At 43.2% G+C, this 21885-nt stretch overlaps 1 protein-coding gene across 2 annotated transcripts; it reads right to left on the reverse strand.

Annotated features, from left to right (window-relative positions):
- Positions 1-7197: 7197 nt before the first annotated feature.
- Positions 7198-12451, reverse strand: LOC137826139 (uncharacterized). 2 transcript variants are annotated; one of them, XM_068632001.2, is made up of 3 exons: positions 12286-12451; positions 12084-12215; positions 7198-7433 (listed from the first exon to the last, which is right to left on the reverse strand). In XM_068632001.2, the coding sequence occupies exons 1-3, from the start codon at positions 12322-12324 to the stop codon at positions 7254-7256; spliced, it is 351 nt and encodes a 116-aa protein (XP_068488102.1). In that variant the 5' UTR covers positions 12325-12451; the 3' UTR covers positions 7198-7253. The 2 variants fall into 2 exon arrangements, with proteins under 2 accessions (XP_068488102.1, XP_068488103.1); XM_068632002.2 differs by having other exon boundaries at positions 12084-12212; positions 12286-12447.
- Between the last annotated feature and the right edge of the window lie 9434 nt (positions 12452-21885).

Genomic DNA, 21885 nt, shown 5'->3' on the forward strand with positions numbered 1-21885 from the left:
CACACTTGCATAAATAATTCTGATTACATTAAAGTAATAAGATAATTCTGATGCCGGACGAGGCATAAATAATTCTGATTACATTAGTAATAAGATAATTCTGATGCCGAACGAGGCATAAATAATTCTGATTACATTAGTAATAAGATAATTCTGATGCCGAACGAGGCATAAATAAGTGAATAATTCTGATGCCGAACGTGGCATAAAAAAGTCTGATTACGTTAAGGTAATAATTCAGATGCCGAACGAGGCATAAGATTGAGTAAATAATTCGGATGCCGAACGTGGCATAATAATTATGATTACGTTGAGGTAATAATATAATTCTGATGCCGAACGAGGCATAAATAAGTGAATAATTCTGATGCCGAACGAGGCATAAATAAGTGAATAATTCTGATGCCGAACGTGGCATAAAAAAGTCTGATTACGTTAAGGTAATAATTCAGATGCCGAACGAGGCATAAGATTGAGTAAATAATTCGGATGCCGAACGTGGCATAATAATTATGATTACGTTGAGGTAATAATATAATTCTGATGCCGAACGAGGCATAAATAAGTGAATAATTCTGATGCCGAACGAGGCATAAATAAGTGAATAATTCTGATGCCGAACGTGGCATAAAAAAGTGAATAATTCTGATGCCGAACGTGGCATAAAAAAGTCTGATTACGTTAAGGTAATAATATAATTCTGATGCCGAACGAGGCATAAATAAGTGAATAATTCTGATGCCGAACGAGGCATAAATAAGTGAATAATTCTGATGCCGAACGTGGCATAAAAAGGTCTGATTACGTTAAGGTAATAATTCAGATGCCGAACGAGGCATAAGATTGAGTACATAATTCGGATGCCGAACGTGGCATAATAATTCTGATTACGTTAAGGTAATAATTCAGATGCCGAACGAGGCATAAGATTGAGTAAATAATTCTGATGCCGAACGTGGCATAAATAATTCTGATTACGTTGAGGTAATAATTCAGATGCCGAACGAGGCATCAGATTGAGTAAATAATTATGATGCCGAACGTGACATAAATAATTCTGATTACATTAAAGTAATAAGATAATTCTGATGCCGGACGAGGCATAAATAATTCTGATTACATTAGTAATAAGATAATTCTGATGCCGAACGAGGCATAAATAAGTGAATAATTCTGATGCCGAACGAGGCATAAATAAGTGAATAATTCTGATGCCGAACGTGGCATAAATAAGTGAATAATTCTGATGCCGAACGTGGCATAAAAAAGTCTGATTACGTTAAGGTAATAATATAATTCTGATGCCGAACGAGGCATAAATAAGTGAATAATTCGGATGCCGAACGAGGCATAAATAAGTAAATAATTCTGATGCCGAACGTGGCATAAAAAGGTCTGATTACGTTAAGGTAATAATTCAGATGCCGAACGAGGCATAAGATTGAGTACATAATTCGGATGCCGAACGTGGCATAATAATTCTGATTACGTTAAGGTAATAATTCAGATGCCCAACGAGGCATAAGATTGAGTAAATAATTCTGATGCCGAACGTGGCATAAATAATTCTGATTACGTTGAGGTAATAATTCAGATGCCGAACGAGGCATCAGATTGAGTAAATAATTATGATGCCGAACGTGACATAAATAATTCTGATTACAATAAAGTAATAAGATAATTCTGATGCCGGACGAGGCATAAATAATTCTGATTACATTAGTAATAAGATAATTCTGATGCCGAACGAGGCATAAATAAGTGAATAATTCTGATGCCGAACGTGGCATAAATAAGTGAATAATTCTGATGCCGAACGAGGCATAAATAAGTGAATAATTCTGATGCCGAACGAGGCATAAATAAGTGAATAATTCTGATGCCGAACGTGGCATAAATAAGTGAATAATTCTGATGCCGAACGTGGCATAAAAAAGTCTGATTACGTTAAGGTAATAATATAATTCTGATGCCGAACGAGGCATAAATAAGTGAATAATTCTGATGCCGAACGAGGCATAAATAAGTGAATAATTCTGATGCCGAACGTGGCATAAAAAGGTCTGATTACGTTAAGGTAATAATTCAGATGCCGAACGAGGCATAAGATTGAGTACATAATTCGGATGCCGAACGTGGCATAATAATTCTGATTACGTTAAGGTAATAATTCAGATGCCGAACGAGGCATAAGATTGAGTAAATAATTCTGATGCCGAACGTGGCATAAATAATTCTGATTACGTTGAGGTAATAATTCAGATGCCGAACGAGGCATCAGATTGAGTAAATAATTATGATGCCGAACGTGACATAAATAATTCTGATTACATTAAAGTAATAAGATAATTCTGATGCCGGACGAGGCATAAATAATTCTGATTACATTAGTAATAAGATAATTCTGATGCCGAACGAGGCATTAATAAGTGAATAATTCTGATGCCGAACGTGGCATAAATAAGTGAATAATTCTGATGCCGAACGAGGCATAAATAAGTGAATAATTCTGATGCCGAACGAGGCATAAATAAGTGAATAATTCTGATGCCGAACGTGGCATAAATAAGTGAATAATTCTGATGCCGAACGTGGCATAAAAAAGTCTGATTACGTTAAGGTAATAATATAATTCTGATGCCGAACGAGGCATAAATAAGTGAATAATTCTGATGCCGAACGAGGCATAAATAAGTGAATAATTCTGATGCCGAACGTGGCATAAAAAGGTCTGATTACGTTAAGGTAATAATTCAGATGCCGAACGAGGCATAAGATTGAGTACATAATTCGGATGCCGAACGTGGCATAATAATTCTGATTACGTTAAGGTAATAATTCAGATGCCGAACGAGGCATAAGATTGAGTAAATAATTCTGATGCCGAACGTGGCATAAATAATTCTGATTACGTTGAGGTAATAATTCAGATGCCGAACGAGGCATCAGATTGAGTAAATAATTATGATGCCGAACGTGACATAAATAATTCTGATTACATTAAAGTAATAAGATAATTCTGATGCCGGACGAGGCATAAATAATTCTGATTACATTAGTAATAAGATAATTCTGATGCCGAACGAGGCATTAATAAGTGAATAATTCTGATGCCGAACGTGGCATAAATAAGTGAATAATTCTGATGCCGAACGAGGCATAAATAAGTGAATAATTCTGATGCCGAACGAGGCATAAATAAGTGAATAATTCTGATGCCGAACGTGGCATAAATAAGTGAATAATTCTGATGCCGAACGTGGCATAAAAAAGTCTGATTACGTTAAAAGTAATAATTCTGATGCCGAGCGAGGTATATATAAATCCGATAAATTCTGATTTCGTTAAATACCTATGAAACCGAACGAGATATGAATTGAGTAAAGCTTTATTGAGGTCTGTGTAGTCAACACACATACGCCATTTTCCGTTCGCTTTCTTCACCATAACCACGTTGGCTAGCCATGTGGTGTAATGGGCCTGCCGAATGAATCCAGCCTGTAACAATTTGTCGGCTTCCTCACGTGCGGCTTGACGTCGTTCCTCGCCTATATGTCTTTCCTTTTGAGCTATTGGTTTAGCTTCTCTATACAGTGATAATCGGTGAGTGATAACCTGTGGGTCTACGCCAGGCATATCAGCGGCCGTCCAGGCGAAAAGATCGGAATTTTTAACAAGTGTCGTCCCGATGGCCATTCGGTCGTCCGGTTTCAGAGAAGTACCGATGTGCGTAGTGTGGCGATCATCGCGAAGCGGGAATGGATGCAAGTCTTCTCCTGCTTCCATACGGGGATCGTCCATGCGAGGGTCGAGGTCAACAAGGGCTATCATTTGACGACGGGACATGTGTCGTCCGGAACGCCGTGTGGGGGAACGTCCTCGTTTTTGCGGGACTCGGACGTCCGTATTGGTTGTATAGAGTCGTCGAGTTGGCTCACTTTTCAAACTTGCTACATAGTGGCTAAGTGTGGAGTGGACACAATGGCTTTTAATCTGTTAATGGACGGACGACCGAGCAGGATGTTGTAGGAAGTTTGTGCGTTAACCAGGAGGTATCGTACGTTTATTGTTTTATGGAGGCCGTCTTCCTCACCAAAGGTTGTGTACAAGTCTATGTACCCCTTAGTATCGACCCGTTCACCTGAGAACCCTACAATTTGTTCGTTATAGGGCTGAATATGTGCTTCTGGGATGCGCATTTTCTTGAAAATGTCCCAATACAATATGTCGACCGAGCTACCCTGATCTACCAAAGTCTTGGCAATTGCGAACTTGTCAATTTCTACAGTGATGACCATGGGGTCGTCCTGGGCTGGATCTATGGCTGTAAAGTCTTCGTCAGTGAAAGTAATCGGAGGTATATGTGGACGCCTCCTCGTGGTAGCATGAGCGGATTGGATGTCACGAAGATGTTTCTTTCGGGCGGAATTTGAGCACCCGCCACCGGCAAATCCTCCAGCTATATAATTTGTTTCGTGGTTCGGTTCGCCCAAGTTAACGGGTCCAGCAATCATGTTGATGACTTCGCGGACTCGTGGGCGAGGTCGGGCGTTTCAGTCGGGACTTGTGCTACGGGGGCGTGTACGCCGAACGGGGCTTTCGCTGCGTTTTCGCGAAGTCTGGCTACGGTCAGTGTGGCGTTTGTAATCGTTACGGTACGACCGGTCGACACCACGGGAAGGACGGTCAGTATTCCGTGGTGGGGATCTTGAACTCCTTGTCCTCTTGATGAACTGCCGTAAATGGCCAGCTTGGATGAGTTCTTCAATTTTATCCTTCAAAGCTTGACATCCTTCGGTCGTGTGACCGAAATTCTGATGGTGTTGACAACGCTTAGCAGTATCTGCATTCGGTGGTGTTTGATACTGCTTCAATGTCGGGATTAGGTCCGTTTGTAGTGCTTCATCTAGGGCTCGTCCCCTCGGCACAGTTAAAGGGGTGTAACTGTTAAACCTGGGGGTTCGGCCTCCCCTATTCCGGTCCGTTCGGACGGTTCGTTCGGTTTCGACTTCTCTTTCTTTACTTTGGGTTTGGTCTTTAAGGGCTCCGAATCCGACAGCTTTGAACCGTTGGTGGTAATCAATGTGTTCTTCGATTTGCATGAATTTGGTTGCTCGAGTTCGAAGGTCGTCCATGTCTTGAGGTGGTTTCTTGATGAGACTTTCAGTGAAACGGCTCGGTCGGATGGCCGAGACCAAATGGTGCAATGCAACCTCTTGTTTGAGCCCTCGGATGTTCATGCATGCTTTCTTGAACCTATCTAGAAAGGTTCTAAGAGATTCACCTTTTTCTTGTTGTACCGCTAGGAGAGACATGGAGGACATGTGATGCGGTCGGCTAGTGGCATATTGAGTGGAGAATTTTGCGGCTAGGGTGTCAAAATCGTTAATGGAGTTTGGAGGCAGCTCTGTGAACCAGGTAAGAGGTTCTCCCTGGAGCAACGTGGGAAATACTTTACACCACACATTGTTATCTGTGGTATACAAAGTCATTTGCGTCTTGTAGACATTTAAGTGTTCGTCCGGGTCGGTCGAGCCGTCATAGAGTTTAATGATGAGGCCTCTCCATTTGTCAGGAAGTGGAGTGGTGATAATTTCGTCTGTAAAACGATGACCCCTTTTCCTTGACTTTCTTTCGACTGTTTCAGCTCTGGAAGCAGGATTGGTATTGGCAGGTGTAGGTATGCGAGAGGCGGTTCGGTCGGCCATATGGGATTGGCCTTCTCGTTCGGGATTATCGACCTGTTGTTGGAGTCGTGCATTCTGCTCTCTTAATAAGGCGATTTCTTCTTCTTGGCGGCGTCTATCTTCTTCTTGGAGGCGTCTATCTTCTTCATGTTGACGATGGTCTTCCATCCCCTTTTGTCGCAGTTCCTCCATCTGAGCTTGGAGGATTTGAATCATAGTCATCTGTTCTGCCATAGCGTCGTTGTTGTTTCTTGTCGCAACCATTATAGCTTCAAAAATTGAAGATTTGCCTCGGCCCCACGGTGGGCGCCAATTGTACCTGAGTGGAGAGATGGGGCCCAGGCACGGTCGGTTGACGTGGTGTAATTGCTGACGTGTTGATCTTCTTCTCCTCTGGTCGATTGTCCTTTCTTGCTGTCTCCTTTGGTCGGTCGTCCCTTCGTGCTATCAACTTCGGTCGGGCGGGGGAGGGTACCTGCGAAGGCACTCCGACGCTCAAGTAAGTATGAGATTCTAAGCGCAGTTTCGTAAGTGAATGAAAACGTACCTTTCTCTGGCTTGAGCACAGTATTTATAGGATTGCCTAATGGGCTTTCTATCCCTTGGGCTCAGGGTGGTTATGGATATGTCTTGTCAGTCGTGCTCCGGAATACCCGGGGAACATATCTTCTCTAAACGCATATTCCTTATTCTTCGGAGGTGTATCTTAACCACCTTAGCTTGTCACATAAATGCCCTTACATTTATTGTGTATACGGCCGGTCGGCCACGTGCGTTCGTTTCCATTTAGTGTATAAGGCCGGTCGGCCACGTGCGTTCGTTTCCATTTAGTGTATAAGGCCACGTGCGTTCGTCCAGTGCCTACCAGTACATATACAAAAATTAATACGTAAAAAAAATTCATATAACTTTTTCAAACTTTTACTTTTAATTAACACAAAGAAATTTTAATTTTTAAAAAAGTTAATTTTATTTTCTTCTTACTTGTTACTTTCCTATATGTATTAATGCATAAATTTGTCCAACACAAATGTTACTTGAAGGATCAAGAAAAAAAATCACAATAACTAGATCCTTTATCTTGTGTTTAGTTTTAAGAAGTTGGAGAATAGAAGAAGAAAGAAAAAAATGTGTAAATGCTTGGTAGACTAGAAGAGAAGAAAAAAATAAATAACTCATTTTACTATTACTCACGTTTATACTTATCTTTTTTCTCTTTTCTTTTATCAAATTAATTAAATTACACAAATTTTAAAACACTTTTTTATTTATTTTACTTTATAAAATAACTAAATATTCAATTTTATTTTTTACGTATTTATATTCTCTTAACTTATATATTCTCTATTGTCACCACTTATCCTTTCCTCATAAACCAAAGAGAACCAAGCAGGCGTTATAAACATGAACAAGGTTTTCAGTTTGTGAGCTATTTTTCCTCCCACCTTTTTTAGTCTAAATTGTTTTTTAATTTTCCATTGGTGGTGAAACAAGTTAAAGAAGAGACACATAACTAAGTCATTAAACATTGATATAAAAATAGAAGTTACTACATAAATGTAATAATCAAGATTGTTCTAATAAATTTTCTAAATATAAATTTACTAAGTATCTTCCTGTGGACAAAACATCAAGTCTCTTCTCACTGGGTTCGTATTTTCCTTTCCGAAGCTGATAGCGATGTGTTACAGATGAAATAGTATAGGCTTGTCCTTCTATGGTTACACTCTCCCCGCACTGCAAGTTCTGCTTTGAAAAAAAAAAGAAATTATATTATGCATATGCCCCAACTGAATGTGCATCTACCATATTTCTTTTTCATCCTCACAAAGTTATGTTGGATCATATCACCCATAAAGAAAAGAAAGGAAAAGGTTAGGTTGGATCATGGTATTCATAATTGAATCAATTGGGCAAAAATTGACAACACGACATGTGATCAATAATGTTTTGTTAAACTATGAAAAGGAAAGGTTTTGTTGAACGGAGCATGAACAGTTCTGCTTTCAGAATCTACTACTAATTTTCTGGTTTCAGAATCAGAACCATAAATAAAGGGAATGAAGAATCACAGCTAGAAAAACCAAACAGCTTGCTTCAATTTCCCACCTCATATGGACCCATCTTCCATCTCAGATAATATTTTCCCATTAAAAAATTGAGAGCAATAGATCTAAAATAAGCAACCACAAGTGCAATCTTGATATATATAAAAATTAATACACTACAATTTCATCATGCTTTTACAGTGTTTAGAACTCCAACATGTGCCTTGTCTTCAATTCAATTATATGCCTTCCTGCCTGCCCTCTTAAAAATGATGGTATCTGCCTTTCACACGTTCAAATATAGCAGGAGACGGACATATACTAGACCTATATGATACACAACTTTATTCTACCAATCTGCAAAGGTTAATTTTAGAAAAGCAAGTCATGAGTTTGCAACATTCCTTCTAAAGCATCCTTTCATGGGACATATCCTCCAAAGCACTACTAATCAGTCCCACCCCCTCTTAGAGAGAAGGACAAGAAGAAGCCAAATACGTTAATGGTTTTCCTACTTCAACGAATAGTTCACATCACAACATGTACCTAGGTGCAAAATTGTTTTAAAAAGGGGAGGAGGAGCTGCACTAAAGCTCTATTTTTTAATAGCTACGTTGCTAAAATTTCAGTGTTGCCTTTAAAGTAGCCATTCACATGGAAATGTATGCTTCAATGTAGAAATAACCCCTTTTAGATTGAGAGAAGCATGTGAAGTGCCAATCCAATAAGCAGGCCAGTGCTTCACCATAAGAAGTAAATATATTTTTCCTCTTAAATTAGTAGTTTTGGTCGCTAATTAGAGCCAACATCAGTTCTAGTTATTTCAGCAAGGGAGAGGGATGAGGTTCCTATTGGATAAATTTTTAAATAAAGGTAAAATAAATTAATAACTAATTTATGCATAAGTTAAATAAACTTTTAAATGTCAGAAATTTATAAAAATTTCAACATATAAACAAAATCTATCTTATGAAAAACTCTATAATTTACTCAACCATTCGGCCTAAAACTCTAAGTTCATCAAATTGCAGCTAGTCTAAATGTCAATCTTTATGGGCCATTTCTTCCTACAACCTATAGTTTCTTCATGCACCCCAATATTTTTAAAAAGACAATAGTGTCCCTCTGAGTTTTATTTCAGTTTTACCCTTCTCCCTTCCTTCTTCATTGCTGGTTGTTGGTGGCGGTTCATAGCGGCAGAGGCTTGAATTGTGGAGGAGCTCTGAGTGACGGTAGTGTAACTATCTAGGTGGTTGTTATATGATAACTTGAAACCACCTAGCACCGATAGTGTTTACTTCGTTGTTGCTGTAATGCTGTTTGTAAGTTTTTCCATTTTCATGCTATATGGGAGTATAGTATCCAGATAGGGTAATCCGGATTGTTCAATCTGGAATGCAGTCCCAGTCCCCGGATAGACAATTCCTGAATAGCTTTATATTGCCTTATAAATAATTTACCCCAAAATAATTACTTGCTTCTGGATTGAGCAATTCTGAAATATTTTCCTTTTCAGATACCCTAATCCAGAAGGTATTTCAACACCTTTTGGAAACAAAATGCAACAACAAACAAAAGGGGGAGAAAGGTTACCTTTGTTGGACAACAATGCATGAAAGTGTGCATGAATCACGATGGTGGTGGAAGTGGTAGAAGTGGCACTGCTTCGAGGTTCCCCAGAGGCAAAACCAAATGGAGGGGCGAAGGAGAGGCAACGAAAGTGCAGGAAAGGTTTTTGTTAAATATTTCTCAAGGGTATTTTGGTCATTGCATTAAACAGATAAGGGTGCACAATACAGTACGAGAGTGCAGGAAGAAACAGCCATCTTCATGACTTTGAATGGAAATTGTTGGATGTGATCCGATTAGCAATCGGACAAACTTGTAAAACCTTTACATTAGCTACTAACTTATTAGAGCTTTTCAATTGTAAAACCCTATCTTTAAAGAAAGTGTTTTGTGATTTGTTCAATGCATAGGCAATTAAGAACTTATATGAGGAAAGTTTTGCCAAAGTCAAGGTGTATAAGTAAATTTTAAGTAACTTGAAATGTTTGATTCATTTTATCTCCTTGATTTTTTTCCTTTCATAAGTGCTTGTTCAGAAACATAAGTTAAACTTAAATGATGACTTACAGAATAAGATAAGTATTTACATGCGTGCTAAAAAATTGTTCCTGTATTCATTCAAGCCATGTGTGCTTGTCATCATATTATGCTCAAAACTCTTCAAATCTCTTTCTGCAATACCTTATACTTGTCTGGGTTTACACAATGTCTTGTGTATATGAAAATCCAAGGAAAGTATTTGATCCTACATTGTACCTCAGATTCTGGGTACAGTATGAATTATGTAGAGCAAATTATCTACTCCTTTGACAAATTCCTGTTTCGGATGTCCTTCATAGCTTTTCTATCATATCAAATGACCAAAGTCTTGGAGATAACTCTAGCACCAAAGAGCATTGCCGAAAAGTTTCTTTGGTATATATGCAAGTTCTGTATCAAATAACTTTTATTTAAGCTTATTGAACCTAAGACATTCCTCATAAGAAATGCAGCAATGTAAGTCCACTGGTTGCATTTTAGTAGTTATTACAATATTATGGTTACCTATGTTAAGGGGCTAGTAATGTAGGATTATTGGTAAAAACAGAAACTTTAAGCTAAAGTTTTACAACATATTAATCAGATCATGTATACAAAACCAGATACCACAATATTCAGGGGAGTTCTCTATGTCTCTTCTTCACATATATCCCAAAAATTTTATCATAGTCATACTAAAGATAAAACTCTAGTTGATCCAAAGTAAATATCCGAGACAAAAGTGTGTAGAGTTTATGGTCATTGCTAAGTTTATACTAAGCTTCAGTTCCCATAGACTGTGATTCTATTCTTGGTTATTGTTCACAATATGAACACTTCTTAACAGCATTTTTTAGTCCTTCCTACGTTTTGCTTCAATGGCCAAGAATCATAAAGAACATTCATTTGAAAATATCCCTCCAAATTACATAAACCTTATAACTACATTATTTTCAGTTATGTAACCTGGTGAAGACAAGACCAGTTAATTGACACTTTTACACCAGTGAGCTTCAGGAATGTACCGATTCAAAGAAAATAGCAATAATTAAGAATTTGCTTGCTGATATTATGCCATTTTTACAACAAAGGCTACATAATAATAAGGTAAAGGAGGCCAATCAAATCACCCGTACTGTAATGTGTTAGGGAATGCTAGGAAGGAGGGAATAAGAAGGAAGAACTTTTCTATTATATTCTTAAATTAAGAAATATATAATATTGTTCCAACAATTGTAAGTTCACTCGAGTCACCAAATATGAGGTATTGTTTGCTTTTGGAACTTGTACCTAACTCCGTTAGATTAAGGGATAAGAGTAAATGTAAATTACACTTGGTCACTGCTAAATGATAGAGGACCTTTAGGTGTAGTGGAACAAATATACTATAAAAACAAATAAAAGATTTTGGATTGATATAGTTGTAAAACTTGGCTCGATCTGGACAGATTGATCGGTAAATAGGTGAAAATAATCAGTCAGGTAACTAGCTCAAACAATCAGTCATGTAGGTTATTGGATTAATTGTGCACTTAAGCCACTCTAAAACTGGCTTATTAACTCAAAACCAGTTTGGGTTAGTGAATTGAAGTGGTTTGCAAAATCTTCCACCAGAGTTGGTTAAGTATGTGACTATAATGAACTCAAATAACGTCAACTACTAGATGTTTGTTATAACTTACAATTAGGAATCACATTCTTTTTATCACATTTAGAGTAAATAATCTATGTACCTAGGGTGTAAAGAGTTTTTACACGATCATTCAATGACGAATGATTCTATTATGTACTCAATTACATGTTTTTTTATTGGTTCACTAGGAATGAAAAAATACAAAAAGAATGAGTGACAAAGACAACACCAGTGGAAGGGGATATCCACCAATTCTATACCAACTTAAATCGCGAGGGAGAACACAGAGATCAGTCCCTGTGTTCAAGGGGATACTCTTAATAAAAACGCTATGCAGTCAAATTTCATTGAATAAGTATAATTATACTGACATTTTATGAAGAGTTTGTTGACATGTAATAACAAATGCCTTTAAAATTGTATTAAACTATTTCGTCTAACAGAAGAGAAGAGACTCTTTGCCTGAGGCTTGGCTTCGGACCCATCCAAATGTACCAACCATTACTCATTAGATAGACAGAATTTGGAAGAAGGGGTTCTAATTTAAAGTTTCAATGATGAATTATGAAGATTGAAGCTTTGGAATTGATATTAAAAAATAAAAATGAATGAATGGCAGGCACTTACAGGGGGTAAGCAACGAACGCCGAGACACTTGGGTGGAGGAGTTATTTCAACCACTTTGTAGGGATAGATGCTACCTCGTTCCCTGTCTCTGTCTCTCTTCCTACTGCACGAAACCTCAAACGACATGGTCTGCTAAAAGAGTGAAAACCCATAAAGAAATAAAGAAGCATGGAGAAGAACGAAAAGCAAGTGAATGCGGTACCTTGTGGCATGAAGCGACACCCATGTTCCACGACGCCATTGACGTATGAGAACTGATGTTGGTGTGCGTCGGAGCTACAATTAGCTTCTCTTCTTTCTCTTCTCCTCTATTCTCCTCCCGCAAGATGGCAACAGCAAAGCCAGAAATTTTCAGATTTTTTTTGTGGTGGGACAATACTCTTAAATTTCTCAAAATAGTTTTTCTAAAAAAAAAAAAAAAAGTTAATGTTTGTTTACTTAATGTATTTTTAATGTCTTAAATTTTTCATATAAAACGTTCAAATATTTTAACCTAAATTAGATATTAACTAATGTTGTGTTTTGTTGAAGCAATATTATGTACACGACAAATTGAAGGCCCAAAATTTGACTATTTGTATCCAGTGATTAAGTATTGATCAGCCCCATGAGCTAAAAAAAAGAGAAGAAAGAGCTGACAACAAATACAAATTTATTTGTCCTCTAACCATGCATGTGAAATAATAACATTCAGCAATGTCATTTTTTTGCCTTGTATATAAAATTTAAATTTTAATGTAAATTATACTATAGATATTTCTTATATCAAAAAAACATATTATAATATTAATGTATATAAATATGTGGGGGTAATATTTTTATTATGTTTTATATTTTTCCTAACATTTGAAATATATATATATATATTGATCCTGCCTGTTGACCGGAATGCTGGAAACTGCCTCGTCAAAGGATCGGCGGGCGCACCGCTTCTCACCTCCGTTCCTCTTCGGGATCTACCTCAAGAACCTGCAAAGAAACAGTACGGCGCCGCTGCGGCCGATCGCACTCCAACGCTCAAGTCAGTGACGGTATCACCAAAAACTAAGAGAACAAGAACCGTGCAAATCCTCTCTCACAGTCAGCTCTAACTCGCAAGCGTAAAGTGTATGAACTGAACGTGCGTACCTCAGAAAGTTTGTTAAGAACTCTTATATACCTGGTAGCTTTCTCTCTCCTGGCAGTTACAGACTTGGACACGTGGCTCACATCCAACTGTACACGTGCCATCATCTGGAGGCTCCCTGACTTGGCGCTGCTTCTACTCTCATTTTGGCTAAGTTACTTATGCATGGTACTGCCCAGTGCATAGCTAACTTAGGAGTGCGATCTCTACTGGAACTGGCGAGTTAGGGGCCTTCATACACCTTCCCTGTGGTCTCGCCGGCCGCCTTCACAATCTGTTTCTCCTTCATCTTCGGCGATGTGCTCGCTCGGGCGATCTCCAATGACTAGGTCGCCTGAATCTACATCTGGCGACTTCATCTTCAACCTGGCGATCGCCGATTCTGGTAAGCTGGAAATCGGAACACGCCAACATAACAACTGGCGACTACACGAGCCCCCCGACTTCCTTCCCTTCTACCAACCTGGCGCCTTGTCAATACGCCTATACTGTAGGAGGATGCCACGTCATCACACCCGACCACCAGGGCGGTACACAAGCCCCCCAGTCTTAAGCGAAGACTTGTCTAGCGAAAAGACTGAAAGAGCCTTCGTTAACACCGATCTACGTGGCACTGACGCAGAATTCCAAGCGGTTGTACCTTCTGCTGCTCTGACGCCCCACCAAACCCCTCACTCATCGTCTGACGCGTGGCTTCATCAACGGCTCTCTTCATTTGCCGTTTGCGCTTCCTAAAACCATTTCGAAAACCCTTAAACCCATTTCGCTCCACTGTTCCATCACTTTCTTCGTGCTTGCAAACGCTCTAACTTCCTTCTGCGAACACTCTCAACGCTCTTCAACGCTCTAGATCACCATCTTCCTCCATCGTCTTCCTGATCATCGAAAGGTAACTAATTTCCTTCATCTGCTGGTTTTCCTTGCATTTTCACCGATTTGCATCATCCTATAACTGCTTGGTGCATACGTTGTGGGTTGTTTTTCCATTTCTCCTTCTGCGTAACTTAGGGCTTTGTCAATCGTCGCAACGAACCTACATTCGTTCGTTTTTCACCTTCCTTCTATGATCGAGTCAGCCTCTGTAACCCCCTGATCATTTTTCCTTTCTTCTTCCTTTGCAGCTACTATCATGACTCGCACAAAGATTACCCCGAACCCTCCTCCTTCAGCACGAAACCTTCCTTCACAAGCACACGACTCAACACAAGTTCGTGGCGCTTCATCTTCGCAGGCTGAGAGGCCTGCGTCTTCCCAACCTGTCCTGGCCCAGGCGACTCCACCTAACACGCTGGAGGAGCCCCCGTTCCCCTGCCAGACTTCAAAACTTTATACCCCTGGGCTAACTCAACCCTTCTGAAAGAGACATCCTCCGTGAACACTGCGGGAGCAGTCTTGCGGCTGACTAAGGGGGACGAGATCTACCAATCGTTTCACAAGGAGCACGACGAAAAGATGATGGTGCTGCCTTGCCCCGCCGACCTGCCCGTGTGTGCTGATGACAAAGTAAGCGCCGACGGGCCCTTCTGCTTTGTCTATACGACTTTGTTCAAGAAGGTCAGGCTCAGGTTCCCTTTCACCCGATTCGAGAGGGAACTTCTTACCGAGCTCAACATTGCTGCCGCCCAGCTCCACCCCAACAGCTGGGCGTTTGTTCGAGCTTTTCAAGTAATGTGCGCCCACTTGGGGTTGCCCGTGTCGGTGGACGTGTTCTTATTCCTTTTCGAAGCCAAGCACCCAGGAGACCGCCTGTGGATCAGCTTGAACGCGATTGCTGGGAGATCCATTTTTACCATCTTCCAGCAATCGTACAAAGACTGGAAGGGGAAATTCGTCCAAGTACGTGCAAACGACAAGGACACCTCCCTTCTCGATGGCTTCCCCTTGTACTGGGTGGACAAGGGGAAAAAGGAGTCCAAGAGCTGCTTCAGGAGGCCTAGAAGTCCTGATAGCATGGGAGCATTGGACAGAGACCACTGTCTCTTATGGAAGAAGGTGGCGGATGCCAATATAACTTTCCTCACCACCACCTTGATATGCTTCGAATTCTACGAAGATCAGCTAGAAATTCGAATAGGTTAGGACATTAAACTCTTGCTTTGATACTGCTTCTTGTTTAGCTGTTTCTGGGCGTCTTGTGCGTTATGCACAAGACTTTGGCTTTACTTTTTCTGCACATATCATCTGCTTTGCTGTTTATTACCTTATGCACTTATCTGTTTTCCTTGAGTTAACCCATGCATTTTCGTCCCCCGCAGACAACATGTTGCCCAGGAACATGCTCGCCGAACTAAAGGCGCTCGCCCGAAACCACGGGTTGGCGACCGGTTCCCAAACGGTGCCCAACTCGGTGGTGGAGGCCGCCATTGTCCAAGGGCGATCACCACCCAAGGAACCCGCCCAACGCAAAAAATTGGTCCTTAAGAGACCTAAAAGGAAAGCCCCTCAAGTCATCCACGAGGAGGAAGAAGAGGATGACGAGGTCACCGAGGATGGCCTCGTTACGAAGAGGAAGAGGGTGGCACCTTCTTCACCACCTGCTCCACCCCCTCTTCCATCCTCAACACCACCATCAATCCTCCTCCAACATCGCCAACACCACAGGCTCCTTCCTCACCAGTCCAAGCGGTTCAACTGGCCACTGCGCCACCTACAGCTGAGGCCTAAGAGCCAAATTTCCTGGAGGACCCCCCAAGCGCCTCTACGCCATACGTGTCAGCCGGAGGGGGCCCCCCTTCGAACACTTCAGCTGCAGAAAATGTTCCAATCGGGGATGAGGTTGCTCATACCTCTCCGATTCTGATTACCGAATCCCCGATTTCGTCGCCACGCCAGGAAGCAACTACTGAAGAACCTGCTAAGGAAGGTGGCGACGAGAACCCACAACAAGCCCACCTGGCGCCTCTCCAAGCAGCAAACCTTCCCCTTGAGGTCACAAGGATGTGGGAACCTCTAACTGCCAAACTGAAAACCATAGCAGAGGATATCCCAGCGATCATAACCAGGGCGGTGGAAGGCTCAACCAGGAGGCTCCAAGACGACCTCTTCAACCTCAAAACCGAGAACAGCACCATGAAGATCGAGGTGGAGAAGTTGTCCTTCAGCCTGATGCTCGCAGAAATCGAACACTCCCGAGTGGAGGATGCAATGAATACCGAGCTCAGGCTGGCGCGCAAGGAGGCTACTGACCTTCGCCGCAAAGTTCACGAACTTGCCCAAGAGAAAGTCGAGCTGGAAAGCAAAATTGTGCCTCTTCGCGCCAAGGCGGTCGACCTGGAGGCTCTCATGAAAGCTGACGCCGCTAAGGTGCAAAAACTGGAGCAGAGGTCGATCGACCGAGAGAAACTTCTTGGGCAAGTTGAAAAGGCAAGGGACGACGCCATGGCTGATCTCGTCGAGGCCAACAAAGAGAAAGGAAAAGTGGCTGCTGAGTTGGCCCAAGCACAATCGGAATCCAAGAAGGTTACTGAAGACCTTCTCCAGGCTCAAGAGACCAACGAACAACTCAAAAAACAGGTTGAAGAGCTGGAGCAGCAGAATAAAGAGCTAAAAGAGCAAACTGAAGACCTCAAGAAGCGGATTGAGGAACTTCAGGGGCAAATTGAAGAACTCAAGCTAAATTCTGCTCAGATTCTGGCTGCTGGATTCGAAGCTGCGCGGGAACAATTCGCTTGCCTATTCCCCGATCTGGATCTCAGCCTGGTGTCGCTGAACAACGAAGTAGTAGATGGAAAGGTCGTTCCTGCTGAAGACTAATCAACTCCACTTTATCTGCTACTTTTATGATTTCCCTTGTATATACCTTGTAATAAACTCGTGCATATGTGCTTTTAACAGATACTTATCTCAATGACAAAGTTTGGATATTCCCTCTCCTGACTTCTTTAAGCGCTTTAACCTTCTTTGCATGTTTAACTTTGTCGGATTTAACTTAACGATTTTGCAAATACGACTTTTGACTTAACTGCTTTGAACCGCTTCAAACTTAAGCAATAATCACTTTAAACAACTTGTACTCTTAAGGCAACTAACCTTATTGTAAGAATACCTTTCAAGCAACGAACTGTAACTCAGTTATTGGCTCAAACACCGTCCCACTCGACCTGCTTCATCAAACAAGTCTTTTAACCTTCTCGCCGCTGTTTGAACTCTTCCCGATCGCCAAGAACTCTTGGTAACATCAGCCTTTCCTAGCCTCATGCTTTGGCAATCGTTTCTTTGCATGGGGGCAGAGACGCCTTTTGGGATCTCTCTTTACCCTCCTGGACTTCAGAACAAAGACCGGCTGACTAGGCGTTCTCTTCGAACCTACCTTAGCCACCTTCCAAACTTCTTCCACCCTCTGCGCCATACCTGAACTCGTTCGAGACGAGAAGGATTTTATCTTGCCTGAGCTCGCACGTAAGCGAGAAGGTCTTTAACTCGCCTGAACTCGCTCATCGGCGATAAGGTCTTTATCTGGTGCCTCAACTTGCCCAGGGTGTACATCTCCCCCCCTGGATGCACTGAGGACCTTTCTCTTTCTCGCCTGCACTCGCTCGACGGCGAGGAGGTCTTTAACTGGCCTTAACTCGCTCGACGGCGAGAAGGACTTTATCTGGTGCCTCAACTTGCCCAGGGTGTACATCTCCTCCCCCCTGGATGCACTGAGGACCTTTCTCTTTCTCGCCTGCACTCGCTCGACGGCGAGGAGGTCTTTAACTGGCCTTAACTCGCTCGACGGCGAGAAGGACTTTATCTGGTGCCTCAACTTGCCCAGGGTGTACATCTCCTCCCCCCTGGATGCACTGAGGACCTTTCTCTTTCTCGCCTGCACTCGCTCGACGGCGAGGAGGTCTTTAACTGGCCTTAACTCGCTCGACGGCGAGAAGGACTTTATCTGGTGCCTCAACTTGCCCAGGGTGTACATCTCCTCCCCCCTGGATGCACTGAGGACCTTTCTCTTTCTCGCCTACACTCGCTCGACGGCGAGGAGGTCTTTATCTTGCCTCAAAACGCGCGAGGGCGTCGAGGTCTTTCATCTGGTGCCTCCGATCGCCGAAAGACGATGAGGACTTTAAAACTTTAACTGGTGCCTCCAATCGCCGAAAAACGATGAGGACTTAAAAACTTTAACTGATGCCTCCAATCGCCGAAAAATGATGAGGACGTAAAAACTTTAACTGAAAGCATGCGATATATCTTTTCTTGCCTTAAATCACTTACAAGTGACAAGGTCTTTCTTCAAAACTTTTGGAAAACAGCAAACATGCAACCAGAAAACGCCTTATACTTCGAAAACTCTTCTTTTATTGGGTGGCCTCATTAAAAACCCTCCTTAGGGAAAAAAGAGTGCCCCCTTGAAACTGTTTTAACAGAGACATTGTAATATAACCTTTGTGTTTGTCTTTACTTACAAAGCTCTTAACTATAGTACAACTTCAGGTGTGTGGCGTTCCAGGTGCGAGGGATCGCCCCTCCTTCCAGCGTCTCTAAGCGGTAGGCCCCGTTCCCGAGCGCCTCGGTTATTCTGAACGGTCCAGTCCACTTGGGTGACAGCTTATTCTCCATCTCGTACTGGTGGGCCTTCCTCATCACCAAGTCGCCTTCTCTAAACTGCCTTGGCATCACCTTTGAGTTGTATCTTCGTTCAACCCTTCTCTTCACAGCTTCAGCCTTCAACCTCGCCTCTTCCCTGACCTCATCCAGTAGATCCAGGTTCAGCCTTCTCTCTTCATTCGAGTCTTCCTCTACGAAGTTCTGGAATCTCGGCGAGCTCTCCTGAATCTTCACCGGAATCATGGCATCACACCCATAGACCAAGCTGAACGGGGTCTCATGGGTTCCTGACTGCTCGGTGGTGTGATACGCCCAGACTATACGGGGCACCTCCTCGGCCCAACTTCCCTTGGCTTTCTCAAGCCTTCTCTTCAAACCTCTCAACAACACCCGATTAGCTGACTCCACCTGGCCATTTGTCTGAGGGTGCTCGACGGATGCAAACACTTGTTGAATTCCCACCCCTTCGCAAAGCTTCTTCAACAGGTGGCTTGCAAACTGCGTCCCATTATCTGACACCAGGCGTTTAGGCACTCCAAACCGGCACACGATGTTCTTCCATACAAAACCTTCGATCTTGTGTGCGGTGATCTGGGCCACTGGTTCTGCTTCAATCCACTTGGTGAAATACTCAATCGCCACCACCAAGTACTTCATCTGCCTGATCGCCAGCGGGAAAGGTCCCAGGATGTCGATTCCCCAAGTATGAAACGGCCAAGGGCTATAGATCGACTTCAACTCCTCGGGAGGTGCCTTATGCCAATCGGCGTGCTGCTGGCATTGTTTACAACATTGGGCATATTTCTTGCAATCTTCTCTCATGGATGGCCAGTAGTAGCCGGCACGGAGAGTCCTCGCGGCCAGAGCTCGACCCCCGACGTGGCTTCCGCATATACCCTCGTGGAGCTCTGCCTTGATCCTCGTGCACTTCTCGCCGTGTATACATTCCAGGAGCGGGTGAGTGAACCCAAACCTGTACAGATCGCCATCAATCAATGTATACTTGCTGGAATTTTTCTTTACCTTCCTAGCTTCTATCGGATCCAGCGGGAGGAGGCCATCTGCCAGGCACCGTTTGTATTGTGTTATCCAAGTGTCTGGCTCATGGGTGGTGCAGACCTGCATCACATCCACCTTCTCTCCTCGACATGCTCTAATTCTCGGCGATCTCAGAGTTTCTTGCGTCAAGGACTTATGGCTTCTCGCTGCTCTCTCCGTCGACTTGCTTATTTGAAGGACCAGGTGATCTGCTACAAATGCCCTTGGCGTCTTCAGAGTTTCTTGAATCACCGTCCTCTGCCTACCCCCCTTGCCTGAGCTGGCGAGCTTAGCAAGCAAGTCAGCTCGGGCATTCTGCTCTCTGGGCACATGTACTACTTCAAAGGAGGCAAAGGAACTCTTCAATTCCTGCACATACGCCAAGTAAGCCGCCATTTGTGGATCTTTAGCCTGGAACTCGCCTGTTACTTGCCCCGTGACTAGCAGCGAGTCACTCTTAGCCATCAACACTCTAGCTCCCATCTCCTTGGCCAGCAAAATTCCGGCGATCAGCGCCTCATACTCTGCTTGATTGTTGCTGGCTTTGAAGGCGAACCTCAGAGATTGCTCGATCAGCACGCCGTTGGGTCCTTCCAATATGACTCCAGCACCGCTGCCCTGCTGGTTCGACGATCCATCCACCGAAAGTACCCAACGGAAATCGTCTCCTTCAACCCGCGTCGCCTCTGATGAGAGCTCAACCACGAAATCTGCAAAGATTTGCCCCTTGATCGGGCCTCGGGGCTCGTACTTAATATCAAACTCTGACAACTCTACCGCCCACTTCACCATCCTTCCCGCAACGTCGGGTTTCTTCAAGACCTTCTGGATGGGCAGGTCAGTCATCACCAGTATTGTGAAACTGTGGAAGTAGTGGCGCAACCTCCTCGCCGAAAACACCACCGCCAGCGCAGCCTTATCCAGGGCCTGATATCTCTTTTCTGGGCCCTGCAACACCTTGCTCACAAAATAAATAGGCTTTTGAGCCTGATCTTGATCCTGGGCGAGCACCGCACTCACCGCCCTCTCGGTCACAGCAAAATACAACCTGAGAGGGATTCCCGCCAGCGGTTTGCACAGAACCGGCGGGCTCGCCAGATACTCCTTCAGTTTGACGAAAGCTTCCTCGCATTCTTTCGTCCAAGCAAACTTATTATTGCGCCGCAGACATTGGAAATAGGGATGCCCCTTTTCTCCGCTAGCTGACACGAAGCGAGATAGGGCTGCCATCCGACCTGTTAGCTGCTGGACTTCTTTCACTGTAGCCGGGCTCCTCATCGCCAAGATGGCGGCACACTTGTCTGGGTTGGCTTCTATTCCTCTTTCAGTCAAGAGGAAACCCAAAAACTTTCCAGCCTCCACGCCGAAAATGCATTTCTCCGGATTGAGCTTTAACTTGAACTTGGCGATCGTCGTGAACAATTCTTCCAAGTCTGCAACGTGCTTGCTTTTCTCCTGCGAGGTCACGACCATGTCATCGACGTAGGCTTGCACGTTCCTTCCCAGCATCGGTGCAAGTACTCGATCCATCAGCCTCTGGTACGTGGCCCCCGCGTTCTTCAGCCCAAACGGCATCACCTTATAGCAATAACACGATCTCTCCGTCATGAAGGTTGTCTTCTCTTCATCCATGGGATGCATCTTGATCTGATTATAGCCTGAGAAGGCATCCAGGAAACTCAGCAACTTGCACCCTGCAGCACTATCAACCAGGGCATCAATGCTTGGTAAAGGATACGAATTCTTCGGGCAAGCTTTGTTCAGGTCGGTGAAATCGACGCACATGCGCCATTTCCCGTTACTCTTCTTCACCAGCACGACATTTGCCAACCATTCGGGGTACTGGACTTCCCTGATGTGGCCTGCAGCGAGGAGTTTCTGTGTTTCGTCCCTGATCGCCTGCCTCCTCTCCTCGTTGAACTTTCTTCTCCTTTGTCGCATCGGTCTCACCATGTTGTCCATCGCCAGATGATGGCATAAGAAGTCGGGATCAATCCCGGGCATGTCCGAAGCGGACCATGCAAACGCGTCCAGATGCCGCTCAATCACCTTGGCGATCTGGTCCTGGAGATCGACCTCCAGAGATCTTCCTAGCTTGAAGAT

This window comes from Phaseolus vulgaris, chromosome 8, assembly GCF_051622355.1.
Source record: "Phaseolus vulgaris cultivar YP4 chromosome 8, ASM5162235v1, whole genome shotgun sequence".
NCBI lineage: Eukaryota > Viridiplantae > Streptophyta > Magnoliopsida > Fabales > Fabaceae > Phaseolus > Phaseolus vulgaris.